At 34.4% G+C, this 14,956-nt stretch overlaps 1 protein-coding gene across 1 annotated transcript in view; it reads right to left on the reverse strand.

The window, feature by feature from the left end:
• ADCY2 (adenylate cyclase 2) overlaps positions 1–14,956 on the reverse strand; it is a 562,787-nt gene that overhangs the window by 42,512 nt on the left and 505,319 nt on the right. Inside the window, exons 19-20 of the mRNA XM_027868958.1 lie at positions 5,800–5,884; positions 1,374–1,532 (exon numbers count right to left, since the gene is read on the reverse strand). Of these exons, the coding sequence (XP_027724759.1) occupies positions 1,374–1,532; positions 5,800–5,884 (244 nt within the window). The remainder of the gene's footprint in view (positions 1–1,373; positions 1,533–5,799; positions 5,885–14,956) is intronic.

A 14,956-nucleotide genomic window follows, 5' to 3' on the forward strand; every position in this document is an offset into this window, starting at 1 on the left:
AGAGAGAGAGAGAGAGAGAGAGAGAGAGAGAGAGAGAGAGAGAGAGAGAGAGAGAGAGAGAGAGAGAGAGAGAGAGAGAGTGTCTTGGTAGCCCTAGTGGTTACCATGGTATATGGCACATAGCAAACAATAAATGTGTATGGAATATAATTGGTCCCTCTGTCTGTCCAGACAGACCCATGCATTTCCTTTTCTGTGTCCATCTTTGTCTTTCATGTCTTTTATACCATTTCTTTTTAGACACAAATAACCATTAGTAATAAACTATAAACTACTCATGCTTACATGTATTTTTACAATGTCTTTAGGATCATTTGAAATTTTGATTTGGATAGAGGCTAATTTCCTTTTGTATCTCCAGCGCCTTGCACAGCACCTGATATATAATGGGTGCTCAATCAGTGCTTCTTGATTGAGTGATTCACAGTTACATAGTACTACCAGGATAATCTTCACGTCGTATAGACAGACTTCAGTTGATTTTTGTTAGCAAAGCCGCAAAGACATTATACTAGTCATGTTTTTATACTAGTCAGGTCCCAATCATAGTAACAGCAGTAACAATAGAAACGAAGTTAGTAAGCTGAATTAGGTGAAGGAAGGGGTAAATATCCCATTTTTCTGGTTAATCTGAGACAATTACTATGGATGGGATGAGATGAAGGAAGAAAAATTAAGTGCACTGCTTGAAGGAAAAAAAACATGAAACACATCTCAATGATGTTTCAGGCATGTGTAAAAACCTCAGAGAACAGTGATGAATTATTCTCAAGGGGTATCTTTACAGCACAACATCCAGCTGACAGCAGAAACATATAGTCAAACATCTAGATCATTGGAATCAGCTGGAATAAATATCTGGATGTTTGACTAGATTTTTTTCCCCACTTTTATCCAGATGCTTAGAGACATGAAAATAAAAGTAGGACTCTACTTGGGTTCCTGATTCAAGTTGGTAGAAGACTGAACTGGATGATATTTCATGGTGTCTTCTAGACCTATGATCCCAGAATCCAGCTATATTCCCAGGCCCAATTTCTTTAGTGCCTTAAGGTTTCTAACAAGATTTCCTTATAGTATCCCTGCGTGAAAGGTAATGCAAATAGAACATTTTGCAGTTGAAGAAGCTGAGGCTCAGCCAGGTTAGGTGACTTTCTCAAAGTTATATCACCAGTAAATGTCAGAGCCAGAATTTGAACCCAGATCCCTTGACTCTCAGGCTATATTTCTTTCGATTACACCATAGAATGGAAATAAAAACTTTTGATTGTCCAGTATTTCTCCTTCCTCCTGGACCCCATTTCCATTTTCCACTGGTAAGTCTGACCATGACCCCACACATGACCATTTTTGATTAACAGAGAGCATCTGACCTCATTTTTCAAGTTTCTGGCCAAGAAGTGTTCGGCCACATGGGCAGGGAGCACGTTTTCCAGCAGGACACGATTCAGGTTCTCCATGGTTTCAATTTCCTCGCGCTCTTTATTGAACTTGTTCTTCCATAGGAAGTCTAACCTACAGTAATATTCATTCTGTTACAAGAGGACACAGAGGTAAAGAAACAATAGGCATCTTGTCCTGCTAGAGCAAATAGGCTTTAAAGAGATAAAACATAGTACAGTCCACCCTCCCTAAAAAAGCTTTCTGTTATGAAAAAAAATGCCTTCAATATGGCACTGAGAAAAAGGCTAAGTTACTCAAAGATAACAGCTTTTATAGAAGTTTAAACATATATGTGGCACTGCAGTCTTTGGTCATCATTTACCAATAATGTTAATTTTTGGATTACATTTAAAGTTAGAAAAATCACAATCACTTTTCTCCTCCTGTAAACATTATTCAGCTGAATAAGCAATACAAAACTGATTTTTTTAGGTAGATTTGAATAGTAATGGGAAAGTATGGTTATATTTATATGCAAATTTATTTTGATATACATTCAATTAAAATTGCATTGCATCTAGCAGGGAAAACTAACTTTACTATGCTTTACAATGCAGATATAGAGGAAAGAAAACATTTCCTACATAGCTATTATTTTTCCCTTCAACAAATAAAGTGTATTGTCATTAGAATTAAAGAGGCAGACTCTGGACAAATTCAAAAGTAATTCCAATAGAGCACATCATTTAAATAAATCTGTGTAGATGTTCCATTTCCCACCTATATACTTTTTGCTTTTAGCATTGTGATTTATCATGTTTGATGCAAATTAATGAAACTAATGATGATTAATTGAGTCTATTTCGAACAGAGCAGCCTAATAGAGAGGGTGCACTTTTGGCACAATAGACATTTATTTGACAAACAAATACAGATGAGCATACAACAATCTTTTTCTGGGTTGACTAAAGATGTCAGTGACATTTCAAAAAGAACAAATAACAAACAAAGGGTCTAGGCCACAAATGAGAAATAAATAAAGATCCCTTATTTTCAAAGTGAGGAGAAAGGTTGCAAGGTATGAATTATGTCTACTTTGGCCTACATAAGTAGACTCAGATATATTCTTCTTTATCTGGTATAGTTTAGATTTACATCATGCACTGGGGAATTTTCCTAGAAGATTTCAAATGTAGATTTAAAAATCTATTTATTTTAAAGTTCAGACATTCTTGATATCTTCTTCACCACCTTTCCCTCCCGAAAATATAGACTATTTCCCACAGGAATCAAGCCATGCGTATATTAGAAAAGAACACTGTCCTGAAAAATGAGCCAGGTTATTAAACAAATAGACAATTCAGTCAAACACTTAGTAAACAAAGGGCTGTTTGGGCATTGGGTAGACACAGGCATATCCTCAAAATGAGACTAATAATCAAACAATTCACTTTACATAGAAAATGAAATCTTTTCAAGTGACCATTCAACATGACAGCCCCAAACTATTTGCCATGTACAGTATGTTTGTACAGAGCTTATGAACAGTACATGTTAAATGAACTCTGGAATTTTTCTTAAATGTAGATAAACATTATGCTTCTATGCTACAAATTTATTATTCTTATTCTTTTTTTTGTTGTTTTTTGTTTGTTTTGTAAATGGCTATATGTCTTGTGAAACATAAATATTAGTGCCAGTTAGAATTGTCTTTTGAATGCTTAAACAAGTGATAATAAGGTTAGAGGATCCTATAAGCATCTGCACAAAGTGACTTTAAACTCTTTTCAAATCACTCAGCTTATCATATGTTTTATTTGTCCCCAGTGCACACCCATCCATGGAAGAAAAATGTCCATGAATATAAAGTGAGGGTTTCACATCTGAGGGAATGGAGATAATATTTATGAAATTATAGTGCAAGGGGAAGATCATAGGTTCACTGGATTTAGACTTTGAAGGGAAATTAATTAGAAAACATGCTTTCTTTTAAGTATAAGCAGTAAAGAAGAAAATTAGGAGCATGGTATGATACTAGGAGAAGGGAGAGACTATTAAAAGGGATTTCCCTTCTTTAAACCTCTAACTTAAACAACAATGAAAAAAGGCTGTCACCTCTATTTTTGGTGACCTAACATTGAGGTGAGTTTATAAACATTTTTTTAAACTGATATATCTGCATAAATGACAATTCAGTTGTTTTGTGTATAGTACAAATTTTAAATTCCAATTTAAAATTTTATTTTCCTTAAAGTAATAAGAAAAAATATTAATTTACTCAGGCAGTAAATGCATGTTTTTTCCCCTCTATGTTTCAAGAAGAATGGTGATGGAAAAGATCAACCTTAAGGCAAAATGCACTATAGACAAGCAATAAATAAATAAATAATTAAGTTCCCAAATAAATGCACTGTGCAAATTAAAAAGCAAATTAGAAAAGATGGTCATTTTGCTGTCATGAATACTAATTTCATTTGAAAATTTTATTCTGAAAAATGCAAGAGTTTGCTACATATTTGGATTCGAGAAAGAAGTAGAGGCAAGGATACTACCACAGGCTTCTAGAAACAATTGTGTTCAAACAAACTGACATTACTTATTGAATGCATTAAGTATATTGGAATATCTGGTATCTAGGAAAATAATAATGATTACAATAACAATGACTTTTCTATAGAGCTTTACAAAGCACTTTGTTCACAATAAGCCCATCAGGTAGTTAGTGAAATATTCTTATAACTATTTTACATATGAGGGAACTAGGTAAAGAGTGGTTAAGACTTGCTTGAGGTCATTCAGAATATAAATTATCAGGGCCAGGAACTGAATTCAACTTTTCTAACTGTGAATTCAGGGTTTTCTACTATCCCTTGCTGTTTAAAAAAGAAAACAAAACTATTAAAAAAAAAAAATCCCTGAGTTAGATTCTGCCAGAAGATTTTACTAGAAGTTCTTTAGATAGATATCAGGAAAAAAAATTAATAAGTGTTAGGATTATTTTTTTTTGGAGGTGTTAATTCTTTCAGGTAATTTATTATCTTAGCTTATTCCTTTGGGACCATGTAAATGAACATTACACCAACTATAGACAAGTACCTAACTATTATATAACACAGTTATTTTTATTAACTTCTCTAATGCACAGACCAGTTATTTGATTCAGTTATTTGAGACTTATGGAAACTCATTATCTTAATATACCAAGGACCTATGATTTTAGATCCTTATTCACGGTTAGTCAGTTTCAATAGAGATAAGCCTCTGTTTTCCATGAGTTGTTGTGGCCCATGTCTTTCATTACCTGATGGTCAACACCATGGTAATGGACTTCTCCTCATTTAGTATGGATGTAGACAGCAGGTATGATGCACTAAGTCTCTACTTGGAGGCTTCTGGCTTGGTACGACCTGCCAGAGATAGCACCTTTCCAGAATAACCTTCCACAACTCAGGGTCATTTCCTCAGCACAATAAGGTACTGGAGCAGGGAACTTTTGGCAGGAATCACAGGATTTCATCATTGAAAGGGACTCTAGAGTCCAAGTGGTCTAACTTTTGCCTGACCAAGCATCCCCTCAATAATATCTTCTCCTTGAAAACCTCTAGTGAGGGGCAATTAGGTGGCACAGTAAATAGACCACCAGCCCTGGAGTCAGGAAGACCTAAGTTCAAATTCAGCCTCAGATACTTACTAGCTGTGTGCCCTTGAGCAAGTCTCTTAACTTTGATTGCCTCAAAACAACAGCAACAACAAAAATTTCTAGTGAGGCCGAACCTACAACCCCCTGAAGTGCCCATTCCACATTGTACTGATTTAAATTATTAGCAAGGCTTTCTTTGCATGAAGTGCAAAATTGTTTCTTTTTATCTTTATCCATTGCTTCTAGTTCTGCTTTCTTGAAACTAAATTTAATCCCTCTTCTACATGTCAACCAATCAAATACTAAAGACTGTGACTGTGCCCCTTTATAAGTTTTCTTTTCCTTAGGCTAAACATCATACTTCCAAATGTCCACATTAAAAATAACAAGGAAGACAGTGACAGAAATACACCTCAAAATATGTATTTCAAAATAAAAGGAAAAATCCTATGTTCCGAAGGCCATTTTTTTCCTAAATAGTTTCATGTTTTTTAAAATATTATAGACTTTTTTTTTAATAGGTTCAGAAGATGACTTGCTATTTTAAGGCTTAAATGGAACTAAAAGACCATAGGTTGACTTCCTGTGTTCAAACTATTTGCCTGTTTTTGCCAAAGAGTTGAGAGCATTTACCCTTCAGGTTGTATTTACGGACCTTGTCATTATGGGCTGCATCCTCTCTTTTTGACACATGTAGTTCCAAGATGTGGTTGCATGAAAATAAAGACATAGGTACATACAAAAATCCTCCTTAGTAGAAATAACAGACTTCTTACCTGTCTCCCCAGAACCAGTAATGTGACGAAGAATATAAAGAGAGACACAGAACCCATGGTCTTTAGGTCTTTCCAAATGCCTGGTCTATACAACAAAAACAAAATACAGATAGATAAATTATTTGTGCACACTTATGTGTGTATTTATAGCTTTTTTAAGATTCAAATTAAGAATAATATGTGTGATTTATTCCTACTCTGAGAGAAACACTGCAGTAAGACTAATATTCCAGTTAATCTATGCAAAAGAAACAACATCATCTAATCTGTTGTGAGGAGAATGTTTAATTTTATATTATTTAATTCCAGCAAATATCACATCTATTGACATAGTAAGTGCCAGAGGTTGGGGGACTATGGACAAGAGCAAAGATATAGAGACATTCTTCCTGTCTTATGGAGCATACAGTCTATGAGGGGCAATAAGAGATGCACACAAACAAGTATTATACAGCTATGGCCTCTTAAGTTAATGTCATTCGTTATATTTCAATGAATTTGCTTTAATCCCCTATTTATCTACATACACAGATTTTTTAAAAAGCCTTAGTATTAACTAAAAGATTCTTTGAGCTGGGCATGGTGGCACATACTTGATTTTAATATATATATATATATATTTATTTTATTTTTAATTTATGGAATAAAACAGTCATTCCCATAACACAGTATAATAAAAAAGATGATTGCACATGAAATTGAAATCAATTACATACAATTCTTTGTAAATATGTAATACAGCTATCATGTAAATTTCTTTTTTTTCCCCCTCCCTCTTGAGATGGCTATCATTACATACAAATATGTATATGTATGTGTGTGTGTGTGTGTGTGTGTGTGTGTGTATATACTTCTAGTTATCAGTTCTTTTTTTGGATACAGATAGGGTCTTCCTTCATATGTCCTTTGTAGTTAATTTGGGTATTTGTAATAGTCAAAATGACTTAGTCATTCAACATACAAGTAATTCCTGATACTAGAGTGGCTGAGGCTGGTGGATTGCTTGAGCTCAGTAGTTCTTAGCTGGAGTAAGACTAAAGTTGATTAAGTGTCTGTACTAAACCAGGCACCAATATAGTGAGCCTTTGGGAGTAGAGGATAAGCAGACTGCCTAAGGGTGGGAGAACTAGCCCAGGTCAGAAAAGCAGAGCAGGCTAAAGCTTCTGTACCCATCAGTATTGGGATTGGGCTAGTGAGTGAGTGTTGCACTTCCAGCCTGGGAGAGGTAGGAAAATCCAGTTTCCAAAAAAAAAAGAAAAAAAAAAGAGGCTCTTTGAGGAAATACACAATTTAAAATATGTTGTTCTTTTTAAAGCTGTACATGTTTGATTATTTTTCAATAATTGTATTAAAAGCAAGATGAGTTAATAGAAGAGTGACAAAAAGGTAAAAATTAGAGAGTTAAATGAATTGAAAGCTATAGGAAGCAGGGTGAAAGGTGGGGGGAGGGAAAGGATAGAGTAGAGAATACAAAAAGGATTCAGGAAGAGAAAAAAAGGATGTGCCCTTCGTCTTATTACTTTATAGTGTACCTTGGGAACTTCCCTGCTAGGTTGGGAAGATTTGTCCCCTGATTTACATACTTTTAATATCACGCGTGCCCAAGGTTGTGATAAGTGCTTATTTAATACTTCCTGTCTTAGTAAACCTAATTCTCACAACTTTGAAGCGCTATATTTCATAGTCAACAAATGTGAAACCAGAATTCTTTGACTGTCATTGAAAAATAGCTTAGCATCATCAACTTTCATGGAGTTTATGGAGTTCACAATTTTTTCATTTGAGTATGAAATATAAGAGTGCAGTAGATTGATAGTAATCAAGTTATCCTATCCTACTTAAAGTAAATGATAAAAATGTGCAATCAATCACTCTTATTCACAGATTTAGATTTTTGATTGTGTGAAAAGTCTTTGATGAAAACCATTGGATTAAAAAAATGACACCAAAAACGTCTATTTCAGTTGGCTGAGTGATTTCTTCACATCCTCTAGGTCCTGTATAAAAGTACTGAATTAGCTTTAATTGCGGAGTTCCAAAGAGTGGTGTGCAGGAAAGAAAAGTGAACCTTTCCAGGAAAACCTTTGAGTAAGAGCTAGCAAGGAAGGGGAGAAGAAGATTTGACTTTGACCGTGGCCAGGTTTCCTTTGATACCCTTCCCCCCTCCTCAACTTTAGCTGGAATGAGAACTTGTGAGTTTATACAATTATGGAAGATTTTGGATTTCATATCTTCCCATCAGCATTGCTGCCCCAGGACAGGAAAGACTGGTAACAGGATCTGTATTAGGAGCCAAGGACAGACAAGACAGATTCACTATTCTTGAGGTGAACTTCTTCATCCCCTGATGAATAAAAGAAAAGGATTGGCAGCAACCAGAAGTTGTAAGTTAATCCTTTTGCCATGTGTATCCTTAAGTCTGAATCCACTTTCCTCTAGACTCTGTATATACTTGTAGGACAATGTGTCACAGACTTTAGGAGGGATGTTTTGTACATCTTCCAGTATCGGTATTTTGTATAGTCTTACAATATCATTTTAGCAAATACCTCTTTCTGGAAACTACTTAAAACTGACTGACTAAATTGTCCTAAACTGATAATCTTGGGGAGTTGGAGAAGTAAAGCGGTGGGGGCTTGAGTTGATAGCATTAGAGAATTATTCCTGAATCCTCAAGGGGTATACCTAGAACTCAGAGTCAGGGATCAGGTGGTGGGGGGTGGGAATGTAGCTTTGTTCTGGGAGCTGAGACTTTTAAGTGACAATGGGCATTGAGATAAGGTTTATTTAGAGTTTATATGGGCTTTTTTAAGCATGAAGATGTTATCACGTTAGGTGTTTTTTATCTAGGATCTGAGGAATCAAGGCCATATCGACAGTATCACATCTATCTACAAATGACTGTGGTGCTACATACATATAAATTATTATTACTAAATATGAACTATTTGCCAAATAATATTTACTTAAATGATATATTTATAGCTTCCCAACAGAGAAGGAATATATTTAAATTTTGACTAAAGTACTTAGATCATAGAGCTCAAAGGAATTATAGATAATCTAAGAATAACTTTAAGGTTTTACAAATAATTTTTCTTACAATAACCCTGTAGAGTAGTACAAATATCATTGTCTCCATTTTACACATGAAGAGATTAAGTTTCTAAAAGGTTAAGTGAGTTGCTCATTATGATGTTTTTAATTCAAACTTACAATCTGTCTGTGCAACTTCATTCCATTCTTCTTAATATGCTTTTATTATGCTGTTGCCAAACAGAATAAATATATCTCCTCTCCCATGTGAAAGCCCTTCAAATATCTGAAGAAAATGATCATATTCCTTTTAAGTCTCCTCTTTGCCAAAATATACATCCCCAGTTACTTCAAAAGATCCTCATATGGTATGACCTTGAGACCCTTCATCATACTGGTTGTACTCCTCAGGACACTCTATAGCTTATCAATATCCTTCCTAAAATGTGGCACCTGAAACTGGACATAACATTCCAGATGTGTTCTCACCATTGCAAAACCCAACAATTCTATTGCCTCCTTACCCCTATATATCATGCCTCTCTTAAGGCAGTCAAATATTGTATTGTAGTAGTTTCATTGTGGGCTGACATATAACATGCTGTTGATTCATATTAAGCTTGTAGTCCATAAAAACCCCTAGATTGTTTTCAGATTGAACTGCTATCTAACCATGCATTTCTCAATTTAAACTTATGAAATTGATCTTTCAAATCCAAATGTAAAATGTTAAATTTATCCTTCTTAACTTTTACCTTATATATCTATCAGGTTCTTTTCAAATTCTGACTTCTGTCCATTGTATTAGTGTTCCCCCTAACTTTGTGTTTTCTGAATATCTGATAAGCATGGCATCATCTATGGCATAGATTCTATGCCTTTATTCAAGTTACTGATAGAATGCTAAGTAGCACTGGGCCAAATACTTCACTGCAGACTTCCTTCCAAGTTGACTTTGAATCATTAATGCTATTTTTTGAACCCAGGTTTTCAAATAATTCTTAATCCAATTAATTATGCTATCATGTCACCATCATTCCTCTGTTTTTTCTAAAAAAATAGGATGAGAGACTTTGTCAATTGCTGCTTCCTAGAGTACAGTGTTGTTTCATCTATTATGTGAGAAACTCCTATTTAAAAAAAAAAGTATTTTAAGGAACTATTCTATCTTCTGTATTTGAAAGTTGCCTTTCTCAACCATCAGGGAATATGGTGACACACTGAATATAGCAACAGGCCTGGAGTTGGGAAGACCTGAGTTCAAATCTAGCCTCAGTCACTTACTATCTGTGTGACCCTGGACAAGTCACTTAATCTCTGCCTTGAGTTCCTCATCTGTAAATTAGGGACACTATTAGCACTTATTTCCCAGAGTGTCATGGTCTTCTTTGAGAAGGAGGGATGAGCCACACAGTTTCCCAGAATTGTTGTGGGAATCAAGTGAGATGATAATTGTAAAGTGCTTAGTACAGTGCCTGCGACACAGAAAACACTATATAAATGTTAGCTATTATTATTGTTGTTATGCTTAGAGATAGCTAAGCATATCCCTAATATGTTTTAATTTAATGGAAGAGATAAGATTTCTAACTCAAAAAAAAGTATTAGCAAAACAACTTCTAATGAACTCTAAGAGCATTGGACTTAGAATTAGAAGACCTGGGGTTGAGTGTTTAAGATCTGACACATACTTGTGTAGTTTGGCACAAGAGATTTTGACTCTATGGGCTTTGTTTTCCTCAGTTGTGAAGTGCAAGGATTGAACTAGAAGATTTATGAGGCCCTTTCAACATCTAAATTTATTTGGCTTATGATCCTATGATCTTTGAAGTCCTTCCCATCTCTAACCTCTATCTTGGAGAATATTTCTTCTTGGAACTTTGAATGGTACACATACCTACAATAGACTCACCACAATTACATTTTGTAATTTAGCTAAGAAAGCTAAAAATGCTAAAATAGAAGAAGCTTGACCCTTAGTTTGAGAGTTCTAATACAAAGTGGAAATGAGGAAAAAGAAGGAACACTTGAAATATCTGATGAGCCTAAAAATAAGCTGCTCAGGTAGGACGAGGATAATCCTTTTCCTAGGTCTCAGAGGAGAGAGAAGAAAAAGCAAGCAGTCCATGAGACTTCAAGCACATTCTGATATTTCCTTTTTAAATTCTAATCAGGTAAAATAAGAATCAGTTTCCTAAAAATGAAATTATTGCCAGAACTATAGCTTCATTCTATATATCAGATGAAATGTAGATCACTTGAAACTTGTAGAGTTCAGGTGCTGGCTCCAAACTTCTATGGTCAAAATCTCTGTCATTTGTTATACATATACATATATATATATGTATGGCAAGGCTGGTTCAATATTTGAAAAACAATGAACATAATCATAATAAAAACATATAGTGGGGAATTGATTAAGGGACTCCAATCAATGCCCCACTACAAACACCAAACATTATATTAATAGACAGAAAAAAAGCATTTGATAAAATCTAACACTCATTTATTGAAAAACAAAAAAAGCAAAACTATAAAGAGGTACTTCTTACTCTTTTTTGGACCCCTTTTGCAGTCTGGTGAAACCTATGGACCCTTTCTCAGAAGAATATTTTTCAGTGCATACAATGAAATACATAGAATTCCAAAGGAAACTATTTTGGAATAATTTTCATACTATTAAAAAAAAAACCAGGTTCATATACCCTAAGTTGAGAAGGTTTTTTTTTTTTAAGAGAAAAGGGAACAAGGTAGGAAGCAAGAGAGATGTACCATTTGTATGTACCATTAACTCATTTTGTAAAACAGAGGCAAATCATTTGGCCCCTCTGTGCCTCAGTCCCCTGCCTGGTTCCAAATCTATAAATAAAACTAGTTCAGTTTTGCTCACTGAGATGGTTTGAGGATAGAAATAAAATGATAAATATTAAAGCCCTAAGAAGAAAATTTGGAGTGCTATAAAATTCCAGGTATTATTATTTAGTAAATATCTATTCTAGTGTTCCTGGTGATGCTATTTAGAAAGATTATGTGTCTCCCAAAGTACTCAACCCACTCTCTGGAAGTAATTTTCTCCCTGTCAGAAATTTCTCAATCTAATTTTCTTATTTTGCTTCAGATTTATACCATATTCATGATCTTTAAATCTAATAAATGGAAATTTAGAACACATCATAGATTTCATGTGAACATGAGTAACGATAGATGAAAATGCTTTATTTAGGAATTTGATACTAGGTTTTTTTCTATGACAGAAAAACAAACATCTTTTTTTTTCTAATATGTTTAAAATCTATGAGAAATTTTTAGTTCTTGCCCTGATGTTTGCTTACAAATTACAAAGTATATTTAATTTAATTATAAATACTTAAAGAATTCACTGTCTCCAATTAGAAGTAGCATATTGTAATATAATTTGCCCTGGACTTGTTATCATAAAAACTGAGTTTCAATTCCTCCAATTCATATAACCTAGGCTCAGGTCCTCACTGTACTCGCTGTTAACCAATGGCCCTAGACAAATTACTTAGTTTCTCTGTGCCTTATTTCCTCATCAATAAAATGTGGGGAAAATATTTTCATTACTAATCTTATAATGTTAGTATAAGAAAAACATTTGTTAAATTGTAAAATCTTATATAAATATATTACACCTGTATATGTGCAATATGTAATGTTATTATAGATAACACTGAATTTTGTAGAATGGAAGACAGAATATTCTGACTTCTGAAAAACTAAGATTGAAAATTTCAATGAAGCAATCAATGTTCAATTATTTGTTTCAGCTTACCATCTTTAGAACATTGGAAAATGTGGAAACGTTGGAAAGAAAATTGAACAAGATATTTATTTGTCAAATGAGACAATAATTGTAAAGTACTTAGTTGTGTGTTTGGCACATAACAGACACTATATAAATATTAAATATTATTATTATCTTAAAATAACCTAGGGTGTTTCCTTCTATCTTTCCACTCAATCTAACATCAAAGACTGCATACAACTCCTCAATTCCTTGCATTGAAAATAGAATAGGAGAAAGAAAATTTAATTCAGCTCACATTTGTACTAAATTTGCTTCCAGTGCATGAGAAAAAAAAAATCCTACTGAGAATGTTTTGGTGGAAGAACATTTCACCTCTATTCACAGCACAGAGAAATGCCTATCTCTATACAATATATCAATTAGTAAAGTCAAAGAATTGTACCAAGGCAAAAATTATAATCACATAATGGTTGATTTTCATCTTTTACATAGTTTTAAAGGTCTGCTTTACTTTTGGTTGAATTTGATGAAGTGTAAAATGCATTGAAGTTGGAACCAGAGAACCTGGGATAAAATTCCAGCTCTTTTGGTTGCTAGCTTTGTGATCTTGGGCAAGCCACTTAACTTGTTCTGGGTCTCAGTTTCTTCATATGTAAAATGAGGTATGGTGGACCAAATGATTTTGATGATATTTCCTTTACCATCATGAAAATTAGCTGGGAGAATATATTTCTCCTTAGTTTAGATTCCCCAAACTTGCTCATATTTATGAAGGAAATCTGACTCATGTTTGGATACTCTACACTTTCTCAAGTCATACTCTGCTGTCTTTCCCCTCTGCTTGGAAGACTGGAGGGTGGAGGGCTAAATTCCTTCCAAAATCTTTCTTCATAGAAAACTCACAACCTTTTCCATCATCAAATTGAGTTGGTTCCACTCCATGGAACTGCATGCTCTGTGATGTCTCACTCCCATACTTTTCAACTTTTTTTTTCTTTAATGCTTTGCCTTTCCCCATTTTATTGTAAGCTTCTTGAGGGCAGTGGCTCTATCTTTTTTTCTTATTGGTATCCGCAGGGCTTGGCACAAAGTAGGTATTTATTAATGCTTGTTGAATTGAATTATACTTAAATAATTAATTGTTAAAGAAATAACTAATATAAAACACTGAAGGCAATGAATCTGATCCTTCTTAGAAGAGAGACTGAATTGATTGAATTTATTGATGTAGGGCCTTCAACATAACTAAAATGGAAATGTAAATTTAGTACTCTACCTACCATAGTACACTGCTTTTCATTCCAGAGGATGATTTTTATTGTTAGAACCTGGTAGGGCATATTCACCATTTTGTAAAGATTAAGTTAAAAACTAACATTAATGCAATTTTCTTGTAGTAATAGGAGACAAATAATTTTAGCTAAACCCCCTCCAAAAAAAATGAAAAACAAAAACAGAAGTAGAGGAGCAGATTACAACAACAGCAAGAACAAAACCCTGTAGAATTAATTATAGTATGAAAGAGTACTCTAAAGCACTAAAAATAAGAGAAATTAAAATCTCTCCTCCCCCAGGCATGTTGCCTAGTACTAAATCCTCAATAATACTTAGTTTTTATCTCACGCTCAGCTAATTGGCAAAGATGACAAAAAAATGAAATAGTCAATATTGCAGGGATTGTAGAAAGCTTGTAGAAAGATGGACATACTAATGTCATTTCCCACCAGATGCACTGTTTTTGGACTTATTTGAAACTCTGTCATGCCTTCCTTCCCCAGGAAATTCATCACTGGGAAATCTTATTATCTGACAAGATTGAATCTGCCTGGTACTCAAAGAGGGAAATTTGCCCCTCTAAATGGACCCTCTGACTGGAGGGCGTGGCCATGGGCTCCACGGCCTTTTATTTTAAAAGTGGACTCAGCATAGTTTTTCTCCACATTTCCCACCAGCTACACTGCTTTTGGACATCTTTGGAGCTCTCCAACATGCCCCTGTGTCAAGTGTATCTCCCCTTCCTCTCCTTACCTCTTACTTTTCAGCTTTGTTTTGTGTGTTTTCTTTATTTTTATTTTTATTTGTATCTCCAGCTCAGTGCTTACCACATAGTAGGCATTTAATAAATGTTTATTGACTGACTGACATTGGTGGAGCACAAACTGGTAAAACCATTCTGTAAAGCAATTTGCGATTAAGAAAATACAGCAGCTAATATATCCATACCCTTTGAGCCAGGCATACACTGCTAGGCATACACACCCAAGGAGATCATTGACAAAAAGGACCCCATATATGCCAAAATATTTATAGCTGCATATTTGATGGTAGAGACCCATCAAATGGGGAATTAGT

The sequence above is a fragment of the Vombatus ursinus genome, unplaced genomic scaffold, assembly GCF_900497805.2.
Source record: "Vombatus ursinus unplaced genomic scaffold, bare-nosed wombat genome assembly UNPS02014791.1, whole genome shotgun sequence".
NCBI classification, from domain to species: Eukaryota; Metazoa; Chordata; class Mammalia; order Diprotodontia; family Vombatidae; genus Vombatus; species Vombatus ursinus.